At 49.0% G+C, this 25,267-nt stretch overlaps 1 protein-coding gene and 1 long non-coding RNA gene across 2 annotated transcripts in view; one reads left to right on the top strand and one right to left on the bottom strand.

Moving 5' to 3' along the window:
• The window catches only part of LOC146205048 (uncharacterized), an 82,404-nt gene that overhangs the window by 7,985 nt on the left and 49,152 nt on the right, over positions 1 to 25,267 (top strand). The window lies entirely within an intron of this gene.
• Positions 5,755 to 25,267, bottom strand: part of LOC146205047 (uncharacterized) — a 129,670-nt gene continuing 110,157 nt past the window's right edge. The window contains exons 4-5 of the mRNA XM_084589734.1: positions 18,151 to 18,355; positions 5,755 to 5,990 (exon numbers count right to left, since the gene is read on the bottom strand). Coding sequence (XP_084445860.1) covers positions 5,755 to 5,990; positions 18,151 to 18,355 — 441 coding nt within the window. The remainder of the gene's footprint in view (positions 5,991 to 18,150; positions 18,356 to 25,267) is intronic.

The raw sequence follows: 25,267 nt of genomic DNA, 5'->3' as shown, positions 1-25,267 counted from the left end.
TAGTTGATCCACTGTTTCTGCCCCTTAAACTGATAGCTCGCAGCAAGGGCCGTATACTATGCGCGGCTCTGGCTAACAGCGGGGGCTGGCCGAATATGTGCGCGGAAGGTTGTAAATGCTGGCCACGAGTGCTCACCGCGGGTATCGTGAGGTGACATGCAGAGGGGGTTCGTTTCATGCACCGACGTGCTCGACGTCAGGTGAGCGAAAAACCGAAGGAGGATCGGCAAGTTTTCTTGTTGTACAAGGTGCGCGCACACGAGGAGTACTACGGGCGCCCACCAAGACGCGGTGCGTCCGAACTCTGCGGCCAGTTGGACGTGCGGCGATCGGAAATGCCGATTAACAATCAATAACAACAATTTAAAAAAAAAAACAGCAATGATGCTTGTACAATACGTCATGGACAGTACTATGTCAGGCACAAGATTGAACGTAACGCAACATATACACGGAGCCCCAATCGCTTTTATGCCAGGCCAAGTTTGTTCAGCTTGTTTTCGTGTAAGGCATCTCTGTTTAAAAGTTGTTTTTTTTTTTTGTTGTTGTTGACGGTGTTCATCGGGTACATTTGCTTTTTTCTGAACTTCAACTTAAGGCAGACCATCTTCTAGCGCAATAAACGTGACCGGCTAACAGGGTTTTCTATGAGAGCCATGCTGACTATTCGAAACATGTAGTCTTAAAGAAAGCCAAGAACTGCCGGAAAGAACAGCTACGAGGACGAGCACTACACACGTTCACTTAAACACACTGAACAGAGGACACCGAGACAAGAGCAATGCGAGCACTACTAAAGCTATCAATACTACGCAACTACGCAAGAACACACATCTAGGAGTTTACATTGATGAAAGAGTATGCAGAACACAACTAGCGTTGCCAACAACCAATATATTAATGTTGCATTTGCTGTCTGCGTATGCTGGTGTGTGGTAGAGAGTATGTGCCTTGGCGGGGATGGGATGGGGTGCGAGTGGCTGTTTCACGTGTGAGCTGTTGCATGTGATATTGTGCCTCGTAATGAGCGTACGTGCTGAATCACAGACAAAGTAACTGTACGTTGCGACCTGTAGAAACTATCGCGTATTTTCATGATCCTGTACTTGCTACTCGGAGAAGTGACTGCGTATCTAAGGAATTATTTGTTCCGCTGAGATAGGCGAATATTACAAAGTATTTCCAATTAACGTGTGCGCACGTCTGCACGCGGTTTGCGAATTTTTAGGTGATCTGATAAAATGGGCTAGTGTATAGCATGCGAATATGTGTAAATGTATACGTGTCTTTTCCATTTTCAGTTCGAAAATAAAGTTGCTCCTAACAGGCAGACGGAAAAAAATGTGACAGAAATGCAACTTTCGCTCGGCGATTTTTGATAACTCCTAAATATGCTCCGAGAACATGCGCTGATTACTTCGGGCTTAAGCGGAACCAAAGCTTCTGAAGATTGCCTTCTGACGAAAACAGGGACGGCTGATGTTTAAATTTCCTTCTAGATGTAGATTTTGGGACAACAGAATGGCATATTTTGTTTAAAAACGTTCCTATTTCATTCTCGAACACATGTCCTCACACACTGTGTAACTGTTGTCTGCTGCCAGCGGCTTGTAGGTTCTGGTTATTTGCGAGATTGAGTCTCACAACAAAACGGTACATAGTTTCCAGCACGCCTCACTGACGCAAGGTGCCTTTTCAGTGGTCCGAACGAGATGTCTTACTCGCAGTAGCTCCTTATCTGCTACTGTCGCGGTTGCAGCATGCACGCTACAAATGCCATCGTTTGCCCCTGTGTCTCACTGAGGGTTCAAAATCAGCCCCGTTTGCACTTTCGGCGCCCGCGCGTAGTCAAGGATGTGGAGCCCCATCTCTCCTTAGCGCGTCCCCTAAGCGCTCGCACACCTCGTTAAAAAAAATAACGCTCGCGGTTTGCGACGATCTGGAATTCCTAATTAAACAAACGTACAGATTCGCGAGGTTATTTTATGCTGGGCGGCGCAGTAGGCATATTGCAGAGTGGCGTGCTTGCGCTGTCCGTAGTTTCAATGGCAGTTTAAAGTTCCTTCGCAAAAGAGGTACATGGACGAAGGGTGCGGGGGGTGTTGATGTAGGACATTGTTACTAGAGCGATAAATTTTAGAACAAGCGCTGGTGCCCGTTTCAAAGTCGTAACGGCGGCGTTCACACGTCTCCATAATCGTGATTCGTGTGCGAGCAAACAAGGCACTGTACCGATCGCCATTAAGAGTTTGCCGCTGGCGTGGTATGTCAACAAACCGTTCCCCCTTGGTCGTCGCTAGCTCCGCCGCCAATCCGGGCCTTCGTCCTTCGGCGAGAGCGTATTCTGCGCGCGCGATGACACTCGGCCAGCATTTCAATTCCGCGACGCCCTTGGCGATAAGGGAAGGAGGGAAGGGAGGGGGGGGGGGGGGGGGCTGCCACGGGTCACCGAGCCGCCTTCTCGGCTTACGCCCCATTCACTGCGCGCGGAGGCATAATTAACCTTGACTCTACACAATATGCAGACGCCACCGCCGCTTCACCCTCTTGTTCCTTTTCGCATGCACCGCTGGCAATCTGTCCCAGCACCGATCGAAGAGGGTGAGGACAAAAATAACCGGTGGTCATCTTGTCGATCGAAGCTCAATCGAATTACATGAGGCGGTGACGGGAGAAAAACGGTTCCGCCTTGTCCGCACCGTTGCTGGCTGGGCAATCAATTTGCCCGGCACGCACTCCCCGGTTTCGTCTTTTCATCTCTTTTTCCTTTTCCGGAGACGACGCGAAGGCCGTCAACAGCAACGGCGAAAAGAAAAACAAATACGCTACAACAAGGCTAACGCTAAAACTAGTTCAGTGTGCGCCAGTTTCTTCAAAACAGAATCTTTAGGTCCAGTCAAGACGCGAAGCATATTAAAAAAAAAAAAAAAATTGAAGTTCTTAGACAGTATTTCTCGCATCCTTACCATGCCTTATATTGATGGACTTTATGAGGTTGTGTATATTACCAATCAATGCGCACGTATTCACTGTTCCATTATATTTCTTTAACTAAATAGCAGCATCCCTGCCCATGCATCCTCTGAAAGACGTAATGAGCTCAAAAAACGTAGCTTGTTTCGCGCTGTAAATCGATGCTCTGTGCGTTTCCAGCTGCACCATAGTGAGGCCTCGGTGCATACTGCTTGTGCAAAAAATGAGTGACGTGTGAGGCGCCTGCCATATTTTTTCTTCTCCACCATAGTTCTTTTCCCGCAAGAAAATGACCGAAAGGCTGAGCAGATGACACGGCTTATTTCATGGAATCAGGCAGCACGAAAGAAAATAAGCCAAGAAAAAAACAAAACAAAAAGCTAGGACATCCGATAATCGTCGACTGTGTTCGGTGTGCCACGGCCAGGTGGCGCAGCGCAAATGCGGATGCGTGTGCTGTTTCTATCTGTCCATGTGTTTGCGTGAGGTCCGAGAGCCTCGCTTGTCACAAGGTACGCGACGACACATGTGGGGCTGCTTAGCCACGGCCCTATAGTTCAACGTGCAACGATTACAAAAATCACAATCCGGCACACCGGCGAACACATATGTTACAAGAAGCCTTTTAAACCCGGTATCACATGGAGACATCAATGTATGTGTACAAACAGCGTGACAAGGCATGCCATGCAAACTGCGCTCGTCTCTCATTCTCTCCTCCACTTCCCCCGTTTTAACGCATCGCTCGTTGACACACTTTGTGATATGTACGTACGACACACAGCGTTTACAAAGAAGAACGAATACAAACACTTCGTTCCTCTGCACCGTATACATACGCATCGCCCAAGGAAAAATAAAAGCAACAATAATGATCCAGTTATATGCAGTATATAGCTAAAGCCAACAACACGACTTCTACATGATCGATTCAAAGTGGGTCCAATGCGGTAGACTAACGGCAAACGACTAAACACACTTTTTTTTTTTTTGTTGCGTTGTACTGGTAACTAGAGCAGCGGCAGCACATAACGTTAGTCGCTAAGACTAGCAGGTAAAATTTTTCCGCGTGGTTAGGAGCACCCATTTCGATTCGACGTCACTCTACTGCTAGGTGTGCGGCTATCGCAATTCTACGAGTCTCTTTTTTTCCCTCTCTCCGTTTGTTGGAACCTAATGCCCGTCCATAAAATTCAGTGGCGCGTGTCTCCAGTGCAGCTATACCCCGTTCGATGCAACGAGCGAGTTTGCCGGCCAGTTTTTCGACCCTACAAGTCCAGTTCGGTAGGGCTATAAAGGCTCCGCACCGTTCGATATATGTACACGACGCCACCCTAAGCTCTCTCCGAAACAGCGGCACCGGGTCGCAGAGAGACTGCGGGAGAGTGCAAGTTGACCGATGGAGACCGTTCTGTCTCAGACTTGCCGCGGCAGTCGAACAACGTCGCGCCTGTGTGCGCGTTTTTAAAAGACAACGCGACTCCACAGCGCGCTGGTAAAAGCTCGTCCAGGGCATGTAGTGACGCTCTTTAGGGAGCACCACCCGTGTGGGGCGCTGGCTGGAGGCGAGCGGTGTTAGCGTCGAAAACAAAGCGCGCATCGGCGTCGCCGTCCGTACACGGCTGTCTATTTTGTGTGTGGGTATGTGTATTTTTTTGCACTCGTTTTTTTTTTTTTTCTCGTTAGCTTTGTAGTGCACCTATATCGCTAGCCAAGTTGAATGTGCCCGCGGCAAACTGGTCGAGTGCAAGGTACACTCAAGTTGGCCCTCGAGTAAGTTAATTTGCGCGCATTACACAAGACGCGTAAGCTCGTCATTGCTGAGAACCTTTGGAGCGACAGTGAGTGGCGTGTGTGTACGTGTGTATGTGTGTGGCGTGAAGCGCAACGTTCTGCGGTGAGGAAGTTCACAGACAGGCGAGGAAGTTTTTTCCAGACGCTGAGTTCGTCGGCAGAGTCGGCGCCGCCCGACCGGTCGTAATCGCGGCCGCGCGCATCGATGGCGGGCCACTGCGTGTGTCGCCCAGAGTGCTTCTTGATGGGGCAACGCTGTGCTCCCTCGCTAATGCATGTCTTAATGACCGCGGTAACGACGTACCAGGTGCGCGTCCGGGGTCCGCGAGGTGATTTTTCACGTTTTCTTCCCCGAAGATGACGCGGGACGCATCGACAGCGCTGTGTATGCCTAAATGCTGGCGATGCGGTACATTCCAAGAAGCGAACGACGCCACTGCGAAGACAAAAGAGAAAAAATAAGAAGCTGTCGACCACGAAATGAATCTTGAGCGCGAAAATGAAAAAGAAGCAGGCAATAATTTGCGAAATGCTGCTTTTAGGCCAAGCTATAGGGGTCTATAAATCGAGTAGATAAATGTACTGCGGGCATGAATGTGTCACGCACATGCGAGAGATCCTCAAAGGTCTTCGATGCGGCGTCGGTTAGCTATAGCACTGATTAACGTGGTGCCGGGGGAAAGGAACGCGAAATGCACACCCCATCTCCACGCCGGTACACCGATTCAATTGCATGCCATCTTGAGCGCGTTCGATGCGTGCCCTGATATGAATAGGGGACAAGCGGTGTTTTTTCTCCCTAAGCGGCGCCCTGTAATGTTTGTTTCAACGCAAAGCACCCAGGAAGCGGAAAAAAGGCAACTGAGCTACGTTCGCCTCTGCAGCGGCGACCCAGCAGCGGGGGCGCGGTGCGCGAAGGCAGAGAGATGCGACAGAGCGCGGCAGCAGCGACAGGCTGATGCAACCGGCGGCGGCAAGCGGGCGCCACTAGGTCCGGGAGATGTCTTCGTGGCAGACCTCCATGTAGCTCGGGTCCCGGAGCACGCACTTGATCATATCCTTGAGCATGTTGTAGCGCGGTATGAAGGGGTACACCTTAGCGTCTGTGTAGGCGATCTGCAGGCCGTGCACGATGCCCCGCAGGTTGCTGTACTTCTTCAGCAGGCGGTAAAGGTCGTTGATGGTTTGCGCATTTTCTTCTTCGATCTCCTGCACCGTCATGCCTGCGAACGAGCGACAAAAGAACAAGAATAAACAGGATATAGTTTATACGAGCATCTGCACTGGCGATACGCTCACTGTGATATCACGAGGTTTTCGAAATAATATCTTCCCGGTAGGGTGGTCCCGAAAGGAGAGGTAATATACTCTACCTCAGTGTTCGGGACCGCTCCGAGCCTTGTAGTGAGAGACATGCTCGTTTTGGTAAAACCATTACCGTTGCCTGTCAGTCAGTAGCCGAGGATGCTGAAAAACTTTTGACTCACAACATTCACTCGCGAACGTCAAGTTTAGATCATTGAGTGTGGTTGGGCCTAGCAGAAGAAAGGCACTCAAAAGCATATAAGGGAATGAAAGATTGTATCATAACATATCATGAAATTGCCGAGAACTCTAAGCTGAGTAGAAGAATCTATCCGCCCCCAGATCGGTCCTCTCCAACAATGAGGTGTGCATTTGGAGGCGTTTACAAGCTGAAAATTACATCTGTCCAGTTTGGGTCTTCCTGACACAGACCGGAGATGAAAACGATTCGAAATGCAAAAACTGTGGTCATGGCACTCTCGATCATATAATTTGGGAATGCGCCGATTCCCCGGGCGCCGGCTTAAACATAGATAGTAGAGAAGCCTGGGAAGCTCTGCGGAGCAGAGATCCCGCCATCCAGCAGCTAGCCATTCGCTTGGCAGCTGATGCCGTGAAGAAACAATGCAACTTCCTTAGTCCTTAATTCGCGGGGTATTTCCTGACTCGCGACTCCGGCCTGCGTGCCGGAGCCGGGGAATAGAAGGCCCCTTCTCGGTGGATCAATAAAGTTTTCATACATGCATACTACTGATTCGTTTATTTATTTTTTTATTTTTTTAATAGCGCAAGGGCAGCTTTAGCCAAAAAGTGGCACAAGGTACTTTGGCCAAGCATTTCACCCCCTTATAAGCGGAACACATGCAGGCCAGAGGACAGCGTGTGGCCTTTGCATCACCGGCGGGTACCCGTTGGCGGGATTGCGAATCGAACGCCGAATTCAAAGCATTTACTAATTACTAATTCAATTACTAATCACTGGGCCACCGCTGCGCCATACAAACTAGAATTCTCCGTGTGCGCAATCCATATGCGTGTTCGCAAAACATCCCAATATCCGTGCGAATACTTTTTCTCGGGGTGAATCAGACTTGGTCATAATCGAAGGTCATACGATTTGGATAATGTCGTATAGTGTAGTGCAAATTCATTTAGCGATGATCAACTGAGCCAGTTACAAAGCAAATGCGGGGGACATTCAAGCTCCGCCTTGAAGGGCGTCAACGGCTCTCGTCTGCGGTTCTCCTTGTGGGTCCTCGTTTGCGTAGTACCAGCTCCCTTAATTACTAATCCCTTGATTATATATTCGACGCCCATTAGCATACAGTCCTATGCTACCACCTTATCCAGCTATCGGTCGCAAGCCGCCACCAGACGTAGATATCAAACCCCGCTTTAAAGAAGTCGTACGAACGTACCCCCGTAGACAAAAGTGCTATACTCCAAGCCCTCCGAGAAATCTGCCCGCCAAATTTTTTTGACAGAGAAGCAGTTATTTCTGAGATATGCATAACGGTACCCTCCATCATATACTTTTCATCTTATCCAAGCAATTTTGCGTGGCACATTTTTTTTTATACTAAAAAAATGCAATCGTTTCGGTTCGCGTGGAGTATACCACTTTTGTCCACGACTGTACCTGCGTGACCTAGGGATTGCATATCTGACGGGAATATAGTGGTCCCAGGTTTGATTTCAATGTCTCCTTCCCATCTGATAGCTACCGAGTTGTCAGTTGGACACTCGGGCAGAAATCTGTATCACCTTCACACTCGCAGTAAATGCGACCTTCCAGCTCCTACATGTTAAATTTGTTTAGTTAAAGGTTTTAAAGGTGTTTCGGGATGTTTCGTTTACAACGCCCGGTCATCGCCTACCCTCCTCCTTCGCATTCCGCCTTTTAGACTTCCACCTTCCCCTTTCACGCCGCTGCACGCTTCACATTCGAGGCTCCAATGCTTGCAATAGAGTGGCCACTCGATGCGCCCTACCCCAGGTACACTTAAGTTTCGCCTTCAGTGTTAGATGCGAATGCGTGAAAAAGAAACGCCGTTTTTTCAACCTCCTCGAATTTTACTGAAACTTTCAGTGCACGTTCTCCCCAGTCTTCTGGTCATTTGTGCCAAATTTCACAGTATTTCGACGTTTTGTTGCAGCGCAAGTGGATTTTAAAATTTCCCATTCCGTGTCCTCAGTTGGGGAGACTTTTGCGGGCAACCTTGAGTGCGTGACGTCACTGGATGCACGGCCGTCTACATTCGCCCCACGTCTTCTGCAGGACACCAGTATGAGCTTCCTTTTGGTCATTGCAGAAAAACAGTCACTTCGGCTATAACTTGCAGCCGCCAGTTTATAGCTAATCAACGCGCACATCATAGAATTTGTGACCATATTCGGGACGTCATAGATTTCTCGGTAGTGACGTCACAGGAGGAGCGAAGCCTACTTTCTCTTCAGGTTTCCTGGCTTTTGATCCTTCAAGATACTTCTGCTTGATATTTTGAAAAACGGTTTTTGTACCATAGGCGGCTAGTCTAAAGAAAGTGATAAGTTTATAAACTTCAAAAATCCCTTGAGGTTCCCCTTGAAGGGTCCCCTGGGATCTCAACGCTGCCCTTCACCCGACTGTCCGAGACCTCTGGCTTTAGGATGACCATGGTGGATTGCGGGAGGCCGAGCAGAATCTTTCACCCAGTTTGGCCTCCTATATGCCACCCTATGGCTGTCGACCGGTTACGCCGACACCACTTATGCCAGGAGCGGGCGCTAGAGAGCTGCGCTTTAAAAAAACAGTCTGGCAATCGAAGGATGCTAGTCGGCAGGTCTGCGTTACCAGTACTAGTCAATCGCATTCCAACTGCGTCTTTAAACCCGGTTTCGCTTCATTTTCACACGCCGCAGTCGTCATTCGTGCGGGATGTCGCACTTGTTGCTGGGGCAATAAAAATGATCAGGCTTAGGCTATTTTTGAGTAGGAGAGAGAAATTTTTAGGATTTTTTAGATCGTGAAGCTAACGGCGGAGTCTATAATAACAGAATTAAGATACTAGGAAGAAACTGGAGCAGTACATGCTTCTAGTTGGGGGGCTATAACACTGCCGGCCGTATAATCCGGGGAGGCAAGTACAAGTATGTAAAAGGGAAAAAGAAAGCTCCTTTCCTTGGAGCGACATTTTTTGTCTCTCTCAGCAGCTTTGTCCTAAGCTTTACGAACGCCGCCTTGTCGTCCCGTCCTCGCTGTTGTTACCTCCGCTGAACGCCGGCGGCTGTTGAATTGGCCATTTAATATGGGGCACCCTTGGAAAGAGCGCTGACGTGGCTCAGTACGCCGGCTGCAGTGTTCAACGGACTTCGTCGAGAAACGTCAGCAGAACGCTGGGTCTCTCCGCTACCGAATGGCGCTTCCATCCTTTCGTGGCGAAGGCGCCCGGCTTTACAAGAAACGCAATATAAGCAGACCAGACAAGACGCGCCGTTTGTGTGTGGCTGATATGCGCTGGGAACGGAGTGCAGCTGGACAGCGACCTCGGAGTTTGCACGGTGGACCGTCTCAAGCTCTGTTTCACAGCAGCTGCTCTCGAGGGTGTTGCGCTGAGACTCGACTGAAGCGCGGGGGGATCCTGCAGAGCGGCCTTGTGTCTCGAGAACTCGTTTAACGGTCAAGCGTCTCGACGAGACGGTTGACAACAGTTACAAAGGCGCGGTCGCCGTGAGCCAAATAGTGCCTCGAGGGCGGGTGGTTTGTGCTTATATTTAGGTGCGTCAGCAAGCTAACTAGATACCAAAGGTTCTTCAATACACTGTTGTGAACAAATTGCTGCATCCGACGCACGCTTCTCGGCGACACATTTGTGGCCGCACTTTCCCCCGAGGCGCTCGTTTATTCAGCGCCAAATATGGCTACCAAGTTTCAGATTATGAGAACATGCGCGTTGGCGTCTTTTCGAATGCCTCTCGCTGGAAGCTGTTTGTAGAGCAATGACTGCCTAGTGATTCTGTGCTCCATCCCATCTCCGGTTGGCAAGGATGGGATGCAATATTTGCATTAATATTCTTAGTGGAAGCGCATGTCCAATTTCAGATGGCAATATTACTGACGCGACTCACTCGAACATGTTAACTGCTGCATAAAAAAGCGCCCCCCTCCCCCCTCCCTTCTTATTTTATTTCTCTTTTTCCGGGAAGCTGAAGGAACGACGGCCAGAAACGCTGCATTTGCCTTTGTTTCAGGAATGCCTGACGTTGCTCTCCAAGCGAGCGGTGAGCTGGCCAAGGCTGCCTCCGTGCGATTCATGCGACAGCGGCCGACCGGAGTGATTGCCACTGCTCTCGACGGGGGGTCGTTTGATGGCGTCCTCGCTTCTCTTTCGTGCTCTTTTTTGCCTTAGTGGAGCAGACAGCCCCACTGCTGCGCATCATGGGCGGCCGCGCCCCAACAAAGCCGCCGTTCGCGCCGGCGCGACTCTGAGCGGGCCGCATGCGGGGCAATATGCGAGCCGCAGATAGGCAGACGCACAGCCGACCTACTCTCTGGCCGTGCTCTAGCGGATGTGCATCAGCGCGGTGTGTGTATGCACAGTCGATATTGTGCGCCTCCGCCGAACAGAAAGATGAGAGTGCGCATCAAAGTTGCAGCGACGCTGACGTCCGCGGGGCGGCCCAGCTATGTGAGACGCGCGGGAAAGGCAGGAACGCGAGCGCGCGCTCGCGAAACAAAAGGATCCCACCCGGGGACCGGCGGCTGACATTTGTCACAGAGAGGGACGCTTTCTCCCCGACCACCGAGTGTGAAAGACATATCGCTGCTCACGATTTTATTCTGCTCTTTCATTTTGAACCCCGTCGTCGTTCTGAGCGGTGAATGCACTGTCATCCATTGCTTTGCCACTTTCTTGGAGCACATCATACCTTCCCCTTCGCCCCCTTTCCTCCGAGAAAAAAGACAAGACGAAAGAAGTTGGAACGTAAACAAAAAAAAAAAAAAAGATAAATAGAGAGAGAGAGGCAGGAAAGAGCTCACCGTGTCTAGTGTGCAGCGTTCAGTTTGAAATCAAGGCCCGAGACGACCTATTGAAAAACGTGCACCAAGGTCCCTAAAGTGCGGCGTAATGAAGGCGGCCGGGCAAAGACGAGGACAGGCTCGCACGCGGCGGAGCTTGTGGCTGCCATTATTTGTTTGCTTCGCTCTTTTCGTTTGTCTGACGCGAACGTTCAGTCATGCAGTAGCAGCCAGAGTGAAAAAAATTACTCCGTTCGCCGTCTTGCCGCGTCGAACCGCCGTCGGAGCACGGCTGCGAATTCGATACACCGTGTATGTACATGCGTATGTAAAACAGAACTCTGGCTTGCGGGCGAGGACGACGCTTTGCAGCTCCGCGTCACACCCCCTCCTCATCTTTCCCCTTCTGCTACTTCTGCGCGGCTTATTTTTTTGCTCTCGCCTCCGTGCGCTAGGTCCCACTTGGCCTTCATCTCCAGACGACATCCGATCGAGTTTCAGGCGCGCTGAAACTGGCATGTCTTCCCTTCTGCCGTGACATGTCCGTTGTTTTGCTCGTGGCATCTGAATTTATCGTTAAAACGGCGTTTGAATTCTGTTGAAATTCGCCTCGAAGAGCTGAGAACTCCTTTCGTCAACTTCCGTTTGACACATCGAATTTGCAAGAAGAGCGTCAAATATCTCATTTTTTCTTTTATATCGCATTTTTTTCCTTGTCGCAAAGATAGAGTTTCGTGTAGCGCAGGTCTACACGCGTCTCAAAAAGCAAAACAAAAACGAAGTAGGGAATGGTTGGTGAGAGGCGTCTTCGTGCGTTCGAAGGCTGTTTTTTTCCTCGGGGTACCTTTTTTTTTTTCCCTCTCCTTAAGACTCCGCGCTTGGTTGCATTTGCCTGAATTTTTTTTTTCTCCTGTCGTCTGCTCCGCACAGTCGTGCGTTGTCTCTTCCGCTCGGGCGGACGCGTCAGGGTGATAGTCGTCGGCGACCACTTGACTCGATTGAATATAGATGCGCCAACGGGCGGGCTTTCGGCGCATAAATGCATGCGGGTGGCGGAGCGCCCATAAGGAAACTGCTTCGGGCGCCGCAGAAGTCGGGCATGCAATCGTCGCGCACGCCGGGGACCGCGCTCTGCTCGCCGCAAACTGCGCGTTCCCGAGCGGCAGCCAGACCTTCCCATTGTCCGCTCGTTTTTTCCTCCGGCAAAGGCAACTTGGCGCCGGAACTGGCCGAGCGGTGTTTTTGTGCGCGACACCGTGCCCGCACTGCCAAGCGGGGAAAGCGCCTCTTCTCTGCTGGCAACGACTTGACACCCGCGCGGCAGGAAACGACGCCTCGAGGAAACTGCGTCAGTGTTTCCGTTCGCAGGCGCGGCAGTTTGGCGTCCGGGGCACGCCTCAGTTGCCGCCTTTCCCTTTGTCTCTCCCGGATGCTGTCTTTCGGGAGGATGGTGTCCCCATGGCGGTCCGCGCCTCGTCCGCCACAAGCTTTGTCTCCCTCTCGTTGCTGGATGGAGCCTTTCGCGTCGCCCTTGGACGACAGGCCGCGTGGATAGAGCCGGCTCTCGTGCCGGCGGAAGCGTGACGAGATTATCCCGCGGCACTCTGCCAGAAAGAGCTCCGCCTGAGCGATGATGCTACAGCTGCTATTTTATGAGACCGAGCTGCCTCGAGTGGCCTCTCTTGCAAGCACTTGATGCAGCTCGCCATGCATATCCGCCTCGGCGTTCGCATGGGAGACACGCGTCTTTGGGACGACAGCAGGGGCCCAGAGCCGGGAAGTCCGGGAACTCACCGGGCGAAGCACGCACTTCGCGACAAGAAAAGAAAATGGAAAATAGACATCAAGGGACCGGAACGACTGAATAGTTACTTCGTAAAACTCTACTCGCTCCAAATACGGATACGCCGTTGCCCCCGTCGTTCTTTTGCCCCTGCCCCCCCTTCCCCCCCCCTTCCTCCCCCCCCTCCCAAAAAAAAAAGGCTGCCACAGGCGGATCATTCAATTTGCCGAGACTGACGAAAAATGGAAGGCACAGGTCGGTACAGGTCGGTACAGTGCATTCAGGCTGCGGGCACTTGCAAAGTTTTCCCGCCTGGCAAACCACATGAAAAAGCTATGACAAAGTTTGATATCAGAGCGCCCAGTCTCTGGGGGTATCATTCTGATCTTTTTCGCCCAAGCAGGCATGCCCTCTTCGAGTTAGCTGCCTAGCCTTTTAACTTGTCTCTGGCTTGCAAACGGTGAGAGCTTGTATAAAACACTAAATCTGTTCGCATGCTCTACATGCTGGAACACTGCGCCTGTCATTACGCGACAGTTGATACAGCTCGTTCGGTCGAAAAAGCGCCGCCGTCACCGCATCAAGGTTTCGTAAAAAATATGGGCGCGTGATTGGGTATCGAAATTATGACGCAGCCGTTCTTTATGCAGTGTTAAGGGTGGTGCCGTACCATTTCGCTCTCCATTTATCATCCTTATGATAATCAAGTCGGAGGCTAGTTTGCAACAGGCACTCGAATTGACGACATATGTACCTCCAAATGTACGCCATTCATTGTACGTGCAGGTGTCCACCGAAGAAGTGAAACATACTGCGCTTTCCTTCCCCCCAAAACCAAGCTACCTAAAGTAGTTTAATGCTCCACCAGTCCTTCAGTGCCAAAATTCGCGAAATGAAAAGGTAGTATTAAAGGCGAAGCCGAAGCGTCCTGCTGATTTCACAAACATAGGCCACTCCATTGAATGTTGTAAAAATGGACTGCGCTCGCAAGCGGAGTGCCACAAGACTTCGCCGCCGGCGCATGCGTATTGTAGTCGATGCCTCTCTTGTGACACACGGGGTCAGAAAATCGCCATCATCGTCGTGACCAACCAATTTGCAACCCACTGCTAAGAACTTGTCCCATCAATCTCCGATGAACCCTAGCCTGCGTCAGCTTCGGCCACATTATACACGCCACTATTCCTTTCCGCCCTGCCGGACGGTGCTATTTTCTACCCTCGGTGTCCCTTCTGTTCCTCCAGGGGACAGTCGGTTTTCTATCGACTGCTTTACATGTCTGGTTCATGGCCACTTCTCAAGAATTTCAGCGTCATATCTCAGGGTGTAGCCCGCTTCCCCGTGTGGCGGTTTCCGCGTGTCGGAGGCAATGGGCCATCTCCCCGCAGTGCCGAAATCCCGTGAAGTGCCACGCGACCTGGGTTTCGACACTTTCTTGTTTCGTGCACACCCCATATCTCATGCTGTCTAATTGTTTACACTGCTTTCTTGCTGTCCCTTTGCGTCACCTCTACTACCTTAATTTCCGTAGCTCGTTGTGCTATCATCAATGTGTCTTCAGGCTTTTGGCAGGATATAACTTCTACAGGCTTTTCTTTGGAGGAATATTAACGCGATAGCGTTAAATGCCCCGTTCACCGAAAATCAGGTGTCGACGCCGGCGTTGGTGTTTTGAACGAAAAATGCATGACGATGGCAGGCGTAGTATGGCAGCTGGCATGGTCACGCACTGACTGGACGTAGGGTTGCCTGACGTCACTCTTGGCAGGAACTGCCGACTCGGGCCTCTCCTTTCATATGGTAGGGTAATATCAGAATCAGCCTGCCAAGACCCTTGCATTCACGCTCCTACGCTATCGCGTCATAAGGCGGAGCTTAAGTATTCCTCACAGTTTTTTGAGGCTGCTGGTCTTATCTTGGGAGTTACTACCGAAAGGTTTTTATTCATTATTTTTCGTACGGTAACTTCTTTGTTGTGGGCTGAATAAGAAGCCACAACGTTTCCTAGATAGATGTATTCTGTTACAATTTGAAGTACCTCAGCACCTATTGTTAGCTGTTGTACTCTTCGCATGCTGTTTCGCGTCAGTTTTAATAATATTGGTTTTCTGGTCTGCCATTGTACATTTCATGCTTAGGTAACCAATAATGCGCTGCAGTTTCCCCTGTTAGTTGCTTAACTGACCAATGTCATAAGCAAAACAGACGCTGCTATCCACTAACCCGTACGCTTTTCCAAATCCAAGTCGGTGACTATTTCTTCAAAACATGCTTGCGAATAGCAGCATAGATGTTGCCCCACCTTGCAGAATCTCTTTTTGATCGGTATTCTATCAGTTACCTTGGGGGTAACTATATGTTATTTACACTCTACATCATCATCCATCAGTTGCTCCACAGACGCGGTGGGCTGATGGCGGAGGTTGCCTAAAACCGAAGAATAGTATTTTCTTTATACTGCGGCACTGTATAGTGAAAGGTAAAGTAGATAAACTCACAGAACTTGCTAATCATGAAAAAAGTAACGTGATTTAGAACACTGCGGCTCCTGTTTAATAGTGAGGCGAAATTTCCTTTCGTTCCTGTCCTTTTTGTTCATTCAATATACGTGCCACGACTGAGCTTAGTCCTTGCCGTAAGTCTAAGCATTGCTTTAAGAAGGGGATTACTTGGTGCCCTCTATATAGAAGGCCAGAGTGCAGTTCACGGGTTTGTCTTGTGCACGTGCGGCTTGAGTTGGACGAAAAATTTGGGAAACGTTTTCTGAAAGTGCTATTATTAATGGGTGCACGAAAGGTGACATAATACACCTGCTGCTCAATTCCTAGCAAACGCTTTCTAGTGATGGGAAGAAAATGAAGCGGCACGTCGTCATGGTAATAAAGTGCAAAATAATCTCCCTGACACAGTCGAAGACATTTAACTTTATTCCTTAGTGTCGTCCCTGACGTGTACCGCGGATGACGGTTGCTGAACGAGCTACGGAGTCGTCCTCAATGCGGCTTGCGTTTCGGGACTCTCACTCGTCGCTTTTTAGAAACGCGCACAAAATGACTACTCAGTTAAAAATAATAATAACGAAAAGCTACCCTTAATGTCCAGCTGTGCGCATATGTCAACATCGTTTCTTTTTCTCGGGCACGATAACTGCGTTTCGAGTAGCAATAAATAACTAGTCTGCACCACGGGCAGTTGTTCTACGCGCAGTTTTGCTCACTCGCTATCGGCTCCGTCCGCCTGCAAAGTTGTGTCAGCCACTGCGAAAGCACGCACCGCGGCCAGCGCTTACGGCGGCCGCTCAGGCAGTTCGGGAATTCGCGGCATTTTGCGCTTTGAGCCGGCGGCGATGAAGCGAGTGCCGACGCCCGCAGCGTTTCCGTCTGTTTCCTCCGGGCGCTCGTCGCCTGATTGGAGAGCGAATGTTCTGGAGATGCCGAGAGAGGCGCTCTTCGGGATCCGTGAACGCATGTGTGTGTCTGGGGCTGCGACGTGCGCTACGCTGGTGGGCTCGCATTCTCCGGCTGTCTGGGTAACGAATCGCGGAGCCTTCCCCTCGGGGCTCTGCTCTGATTGCCGAGCGAGCGAGGTTTCCCCGTCTGCTGATCGGGCACGGCGCACGCTCGTCGCCCAGCGCCGCACGTCGTTCCAACTGTTGCTCCGAGCCAATATCGTCAGCTTCATTGCAACTCCGCTGGAGACAGCGAGAAAAAAAAAAGGGGGGGGGGGGGTACAAGTCATTTCTAATTAACGCTACCTGCTATGCCGCCTCCCCCTCTTTTCGTCCGTCCCCACATCTTAGACGAACGTGACAATTCAATGACTCAATACAGGGCGTGCGATCTTGGCAGACAAGAGAGGAATGCTTATTCGTTCATCTGCGGTATTGGCAACTAAATTAAAAGCATACGAGCGCTTCGGTTTAGCGTGGTGAGAACTGCGCGCCGTGTGAATCTGCCGCTGGATGTAAGGTTTCATGAACACAGGGCGGAAGTCGCTCGCAGTGTGTTTCAAATTGTTTTCAGGCTTTTGAGAACGCAGGACGTATAGGTATTTTTGCGCCTTAAAGTAAGTTTAAAAATTGGGAGGGCCCTTAAGCTCCGTCTTGAAGGTTATTTATGGCTGCCGGTCTTCCAACTCCCTCTGCAGATCCCCTTTCACATGCATGCACCTCGATACGAGTATATCAGTAACGTTCTGATTTGTTCCCATATTATCTCGCACATACTGGTTACCATATAACCGTAAGCTAACAGCTTATATAAAAGACAACCCGACTTTAAAGTCCCGCTTTAACCGAGCCGTACAAACGAGCCTGTGTCTAACTCTGTGTCCAAAGGTCCTGGAAGGCTGCATTCCGAAAAGCCAAGCGCGCTGCCAACTTGGCCATGTCCCGTGGTTTCGTGACGTCACACAGCCCCAGGACCAACCAGTGCATGGCCATGCCATCAGCCATGAGCGTGATCGTGATCTTCGCTCACAGCCATGGCGCTGGATTTCCTGGGAAACGGGACGATGAATGGCTGGTATTTTGCAAGCCGATTCTCCGTAATGATTTCGCAAATGTACACAAGGTGATATGCACGTTTCGCGCCCGCATACGTTGCACGTTTCTACACAACGATACTCGCGGGATGAAGCTGCACTTCGGAAATAATGCATTGAGTGAAATAAGTAATAAAAAGCAGTGTAATACAACTCCAGCGCGCGAAAAAGCCATAAACGAGAAAATTTTGCTATTCTGAGCAATCCCTGAGTAAACATCCTTCCTTGCTGTCGCAGATTATTTCGGTGGGTACACGTTTTTCACGAGCGGTTACAGGAGACCTTTATCTTGATTTAAAATGGCTGTCATATAAGTTATATCTGGTAAGCTGATCAACACGAACTATACTGCTGATACTAATGATAACTTGGTCGTTAAAGTCTCGTACGTATAAGGAATTCAGCGAATATTTGGCTACAATGAACGGGATACGCTCACACAGGGGCGCCTGCAACACTCCATGATGGCGGCCTTCTGACAAAGATGCACCTTTCAGTAGATAGAAGTAAAAAAAAAAATAAACCTAATAGACCAAATGAGGTCGAGAGTCCCACCTGTTGCTAGTATTAGTTTTGTTCCTTTGCAGGCAGCGGATGAGCTCTTTTGACTTCTACTGTAGTACGTGACCGCATATAGAGCCGCGGCTTTTCATAGATGGCCGTACCTCTGAGAGAAACGGTGCGTTGGTCTACAGCATTGTCGGAGGCCACGGTTTTGCTGGTACGGCCGTGTCCTTGAAAAGGGTTCACTCACCGTCGAGCCGCTGCTTTCTTTCGCGGGCCTCCTCGTCGGCACTCGCCCTGGCGGCGGCGTCTTGTGTTCTTGACTCGGACGCCTTCTCGAGTGTGGCGCAGGCGCGCAGCACGTACGCGTTCACCTGTTCCTGCTTCTCCTGGCGGGGCAGCTCCAGCAGCACCCAGTACTGTGTATCCAGGCAGGTCACGTCCTTCACCATCGCCTGCACATCGACCACGACGAGATCATCAATGCGTCAAGGTAGGTTGTTGTTGTTGTTGTTGTTGTTGTCCAAATAACTTATGGCACATACCCACAGAGGGGGATCGGCCAAGAATTGGGTTAGCAAAGAATTTTTTTTTTTTAATATACTTGCATAAAAAGAAATATATATATATATATATATATATATATTAATAATAATTTGAGGGGTAGAGGAAACGAAACAAAATGGGAAATAAGTGAAATATAATATGAAAAGTGGTAACACTCACGGGAGATTGACACTATATTTGTAGGACAAGTGATGTTTTAATATTTAGCAAGGAAAACGATTTGAGTGCAGTAAAAAATTTTGCATGGCGGTAAAAATAGACCTGTGACTGTGCCCAAGGATGGTGGCGCCAAATGATAACAATGTCGGGCTGCTTAAACTAAGGCCAAGCTGTTGCAATGGCCTTTCCATCAACTGTTTTCTCCCGTGATGCAAAAAGGCGAAAGGAACTTCAGTTTCTTCAGGTGAGTTCTAGTTTGCAGTACACATAAAACTGAGCGGGTGAAAAGAAAATTACGCTTGACGGAAATCCCGCCCTCGCCTAGAAGTTAGTCCTGGAGCGTTCAGAATTTCCAAGAAACAAAACATGCACACAAACAGGAATGAAGTAAGATAATAAAATGCACAACCGAAGATGCATACTGAGCGTAATTAAGGAAGGCGTGGCAAACGTCAACGAAAGAAAATGGAGCGTATTTTGTAACAATTGTTTCCCTTTATATATATATATATATATTGTATGAGTTAGTGGCCCACCCCCGCCTTCGATTAATGGGCCCGGCCACTCTACCAAGCGACGTGAGTCGCCAGGCAGCGCATATAAAAGGACGTAAAATAATCTAATTAAAAGAGAATGGGTACGATGACCTACATTTTTTGTTAGGTCGGTCTTTTGAAGGTTCGTTCAAAGCGCCTGAGTATTGTGGGTGATTTTTTTTTTTTTCACCGTTTACGCTATTGTACATTAAAACTACGAGAGATACGTCTGTGCTATCTGTACAGTCCTTGTAGGTGGAGTACGGTGGACATCACGTACTTGATAGAGCTTGATGACTAGGTGATTAAATAAGCAGAATTAGTGATCAACGCTTTAATTATTTATTTTAAGAGGCGATACTGTATTATAAAATTGAAGGCCGTCAGCATCGAAAGTGAGCTCAGTTCTTAAATATTTTTATTCGGCAGTGTGGTTAAAATTACGGAATATCAAAAGTGTGAATTTTAAATATGGCTGAGCTGGCCTACATATTTCATAATTATATAATAACGTCGTTACGGGTGGTAATGTTGCCAAAGTCATGCAACTTCTTCTACACTGTCAACTACACAAAAGACGTCTGTTTCTGATGCATTAAAATGGGACGGACGCCATTTTATGAATGCGGACTGCCGAAAAGCCAACGCATCGAGCTTCAAAATGCTTATTTTCGATGTTCAACATTTGGAGCCGCACTGTCGATAAGAGAAATGAAAAAAAAAAAAAAAAAAAAACTGGGCTCGCCTGTGATGTTGCCGGTCTTTAATTTATCAGGTTAGCATTCCCCCTAAAATAATTATTTAAAAAGATTATAAATTGACTTTTATTAACTAATCGTCTAATTCTCAAGGTCTGTTACATACATAACATCCGCTTTTCTCAAAACTCGTCTACACACATCGCACGTATATCTAGCAGTTTCTGAAATTAGAAGTTTGCAAAGGGTTGAAAAAAAAAATCATTTACATAGCGAAATATCGATAGCGTTTGCACTCTACATGGTTTTTAAGGTGCTTTGAGTGGAATGTTAACCCTTCGTTGCGTTTCTGTTTGTTTAACTGTCGTGGTTCTGTTGTACAACCTCGTCTATTTGCCAACGAACTAAGCGTAGTCAGCGTGCAGATATATGTCACGCTACTGACGACGATGAGGGATTGTGATGGTGTGGCAGAAGAGGAGGAAGAAGCTTATTACACCGTAATAATATCTTATAATGGAGATTCTTCCTGCGAGAAACATCACTGCCAAAAACCGAGCGAGGTAGGGGACGACTTTTGTGATTTTCTGCAGCCTACAAAGCATGTCTTCGCTTTATATGCAAGGTGCGGGGCTACATCGTTTCAGTTTTAGTTTCTCGGACCATATATGCAATCGTGCTTCCGTTTAATGCGCCAACACAACACGGACAGAGGCGGTTGAAAACGTGCACGCATGCAGCCTCGAAAGCCAGGGTAGAAAGGCTAGCGAAAGGGATGCGCCCGCGTCTTACATCCACGTTATAACCAGCCGGGACATTTGCGCCCATCCAGAACGAAAATGCAAAGGAGGGGAAGAAGAACGCCGAGGAAGCCAAAGGATAATGAAAGTGTCCCGAATATAAAAGCTGCGCTACACCCGAGCTGGCCGAGATTGGCTTCGGAGGCGGCCTCCGCGAACACGGCTGGACGCCCGCGTGAGCGATCTCGCCGCAGAACAATGAGCAGGCGTAAGTCTCGTGTTTCGCGTCTGCATGCGCAGTGGCTGCCGTCGCGGGTAACGGGAGCTGGCCGTGCGTCCTTCGCCGTCGCGGCAAACCTCGGCACTGCTCCTCCGAGGGCGAGGATGCGCAGCACTAAGAAGCTGTCGCCAACGGAGAAGAAAACGAGGAAACGAGCGGCGGCGGGATGAGGACAGCTCTCTCCCCACCGCGGCGGCGAAGAGAGTACCGAAAGCAGCGCGCGGAGTAAGCTGGACAGGCCATCGATTGGCTCTGGCCCCTCGTCGCGATGGCGCCGCATCGGCGCTAAGTACGCGCTGCTCAAGTGGGGGTACCCTGGCCGGATTGGCCTCGTCGTGCATCCCAGGAAAACACGGACGCCGCCTATTTTCTCTGTCCTCTGGCGCGAGCCGAAGACAGAACCGCGCCCCTCCTGGCGCCCAGAAGAAGAGAGTACCCTGAGACGCTTTCCCGCAGTGGAGAACAATGACTTCGCCGCGACAACGCCAAACAACGCAGCTAGGCCAAACAAACCTGGTCCCTGCGGAGTCTTCTGTAAAGCTGGCTTCTTCACGCTAACTATGTTTATGCGGCTCTGCCCCCTTTTAAGGCCGGAGACGGGTTAATGACTTTTTGCAGTCTGTGCGTGTTTAACGGCGCGTGCCTGCGCCTAGTTGCTGCAAGCGCCCAAGCTTTTGTTCCCCAGGCGAAGGTCTGTGAAAAACAACCCTTCTTTTGGCTTTGTAAGCATGTCACGAACAGGGTTTCTCTTCCTGCTGCTTCCCGTAAGAGCACACCTCGTGGGTCAGTCTAGGAGCAACTTGTGCACCACGAACACCTTAACTTTTTCTCCTACTCGCCATACCCTTGACGCTCTGCGGATTCGTGTTAAGATGGTGTCAAGGTGTCGGCAAATTGCTGCGCTAAACATTTCCTCGCTACTTTTCTTTTCAAACTGGACGAGTCTTTCCTTTCCTCGAGATCAGACAGCAGGCCTTGTAGATGTCTGCTTCACGAAGTTACCTTGCCTAGACAACATGTATCGCATTTTATTGAAAGAACTTGTGAAATGAGCACATCGGCATTTCAGAATCACAAACGGGCGTAGCTGGCACCTACAAATGAGTCTATGCAAATGACCTGAAAAAGCTTTTTTCTTTGCAGGCCTCTATATGCATAGCAGTTTTGCTTGTTTGTGTAATTATTTCATATATTTACATTCCTTTCATGGTTGCGTTTGGCGTATGACGCTTACTAGTAGGCGTCTTTCTGTCGGCGAGCAGTGGATTTCACGTATGTCACAGAGTTCCTCATTTTTCTAACGATATTTTAGTCCTTCAGCATCAGGAACATTTCCACTGTCTTGCTTATTGTACAACTTTTACCAGTTTTGAACGTTTTGCGAAACTCATTGGGTCTGCACATTACGCGTCTTTCGGCTTGTATTTAGTGAATTTCCCACATTTCATAATTTTTCTGCGATATTTTAGTTCTTCTGCATCAGGTACCTTCCTTCGAGCTTGTATTTCCTACAATATTTTTATCCAGTTTTAAAAGTTTCGCGAAAATTGGTGTGTCAGTACACATCATCTTCACAACACCTTTACGTCTCTGGTCATCCAATGGGGGTGGTGAGACGTCTTGCGGTAGTAGTTTTTTTTCTACCCTCTAATCATTAGCCTAATGAGGCCAGAATAATAAATCTAGTTATTGAACTGGTTTTCCTTGCCTACGAACCTATTTTTTTTTACTATATTGAGGCGATCGCGTAATAACAAATGCTACAAGACACAAACAGCTTCAGTCACCTGCAATATCTGTCAGATGTGCCCACTTGCAGTACACGTGACTGAAGGAGCTTTACAGTATGTGGTGCTCGTGGTAAAGTTTGCTACCATTTTGAGGCAAGTTTCGTATGCCAAGAAACCCAATTATACTATATTAGTGTGCTCTCTATGAGTACTTTATCCTGGCATGATTTGCATGCTGAATAATTTTGCACCATATTTATGTAATACTTAGGCAAGAGAGAGAGAGAAACTAAGCGCTTCACCATCATCGCCGCTTTATCTAGTGGCAAACAGACGTTTACAGTTACGGATGGGGTGGGTTAGCCAGTTTCAGACCGAGGAGGATCCGTGGCTTATTTGAGAGCCCTCTATCTGAGTAGACAAAAGATCAGACCAAGATCGCCTTTGTGACTGCCATATGATGACTCGCTACTTTTCTTCCGCAGAACTGAACGGACCATGAGAGCAAAGAGGCTCGTGGTGTGCACGCTAAAAACGGTGCACATGCCCTCCGACTCTGGCTTCGTACGCTACATAACGTAGCCAATCGTCCTTGACTTGTCTTATGCCCGCAACCTATGGGTCTTCAAATTTGTTCCGTATCGTCACATCTCTGTCGACCACTGCCGGGGGATTCTGGGAGACCTACGTTGCGCCCGGGCGGCGATTTTAATGGGGCTTCTGGCCAAGTGTGTTTTCCACGAAGCCACAGTAAACGGTCTTCTGCGCTGTGGATTCCTTTCAGAACGTGTTTCGGGAATTTGTCGCTGTCTGCGCCTTCTGTAACAAAAAGAGAGGAATAAAGCAGCGAGTGTCAATCCTTGAAAGCCGCGTTTACGCCATGAACTCTAACTGCGTTGTTTTGTTTTGCCTCGCGCCATTTCCAAGACGCGACTGCGGGGCTATTTTCCCAGCGACGAAAATGCCTGCTTTCTTGATTTCTAGTCCCACCTCCGAAGAGTGGCCGCTTGCGCGGTTCCCCACGCCCCCCCCCCCCCCTTCCCTTCCCACACACACACACACAAAAACGCCTCAAGATGCCCTTTTACCCTAAGCGGTCCTCTTGACTCTTTCCCGGGGCTCCGTCATATGACGTTCTAGCATACGGACACCGCTGTATGAGGAACTGGGGAACATTTTTTTTTTCTATTTATACAGGGCTGCACCAATGTTCGAGAGCTCTCTCTCTCTTTCTCCCCCCCCCCCCCCCCCCCCCCTCTTTCTCTCTTGTAAGAATTCGCTATATGTAACTGTCTTTGTATAATGCTCTTCGTCTTCACGCAGTTGAGCCCATCGCTTCTTCAGGCACGACACCACGCCAGAGACGTCGACGTCGTCGCTACCCAGTCCGACAACAGTGGATGGCAGCTCGGTGGGGTCAGCTTACGGCAGCTATCCTGGGGCGATGAGTGTCGTGTGCTTGCTTCTCGATTAGCCAGCTTTCTCTGGCGCAGAGATTCGTTAGTCGAGTTTGGTGCGTTTACATTATTTGCTGAAAATTATGCTGTCACAGGCTAAGAGTTGGATGGTTTGTGTGGAAAAATTGATCTGATAGCAAATAGCGAAAAGTGGGAAATCAGAATGAAGAAGCCGAAATCCCAAGACTCTCTTCAAACCTGCCAGGAGCTGAGCACTTAAGCTGGCTTAAAAGAGCGCGAAAAGCAAATTTTGAACCTAATGCAGGCGGAGTATGCAACTGAGGAAGAAGCCGATGAGGCTTGGAAAATGGTTCTAAAGAGGAAATAATAAGAAGAGAAAAAGGAGTGGCTTGTAGAGCTCGAGATGAAATCGCGGAGAGAGGAGAGAATAGAAAAAAAAAAAAAAACAAGAAAAAAAAACAACCAACAAGGAGAACATGAACCGTAGATGAAGAAACTCGAGATATGAGCTCTCGGTAATTCCACGGGGCTCTTTGTTTCTTCAGTTAGGAAGTCCAAAATGAAACACCTTCTGCAGCTGTTTAGGGTGGGCGCGGACATAGCGCCTTTCTCGTGAATTTTGAACGCAAATGCGAAAAAGTCGGCTTCGAAAAAGATGAATGATCGCAAAAGCTGTTGGCTGTACTTTCATGCGAGGCTCCCGAGGTAGACGTGCGACTTAGCAACGATGAGGTACAACCGTAAGGCAAAGTGAAAGCGGCGTTGTTGTGGAAGTACCGTCGGTCGACCGAGGCCTTTCGGCAGCCTTTTAGAAATGCGATGAAGGGAACAGTCTCATCAAAGATTTGCTTATCAGATTGAATATAACCTAAAAATGGCTAAAGAGCGTAGGTGCCTATGAAGATTACGACAAAGTGGTTGATTGCATTGGCCCGGAGCACCTATGTTGAATAATTTCGAAGAAAACCAGATTATGGACGCTGAATAGAATGATCGAACTAAATTTGGACAAATAAGCTGAACTGGCTACAGGTTACTACATTCACTGCAATTTACGCCCAAAATAAGCAAAAAAATAATAAAGGAAACGAGCTAAAGAACGGACTTTAGCCTCCGCAAGCACAAAGGAAGAAGACGTCCTCATTATAAAAAAAAAAAAAAAAAAAAAAAAAACCTTTGAAAATACACCTCCACAGGCACTGGAGAGCAGCAAAGGGTCAAACAGAGCCGACGAATCAG

This window comes from Amblyomma maculatum, chromosome 1, assembly GCF_055883805.1.
Source record: "Amblyomma maculatum isolate TAMU_Amacu chromosome 1, ASM5588380v1, whole genome shotgun sequence".
NCBI classification, from domain to species: domain Eukaryota; kingdom Metazoa; phylum Arthropoda; class Arachnida; order Ixodida; family Ixodidae; genus Amblyomma; species Amblyomma maculatum.
Note: the sequence above shows the minus strand (reverse complement) of the source record. Positions and strands in the feature narration are given on the sequence as shown.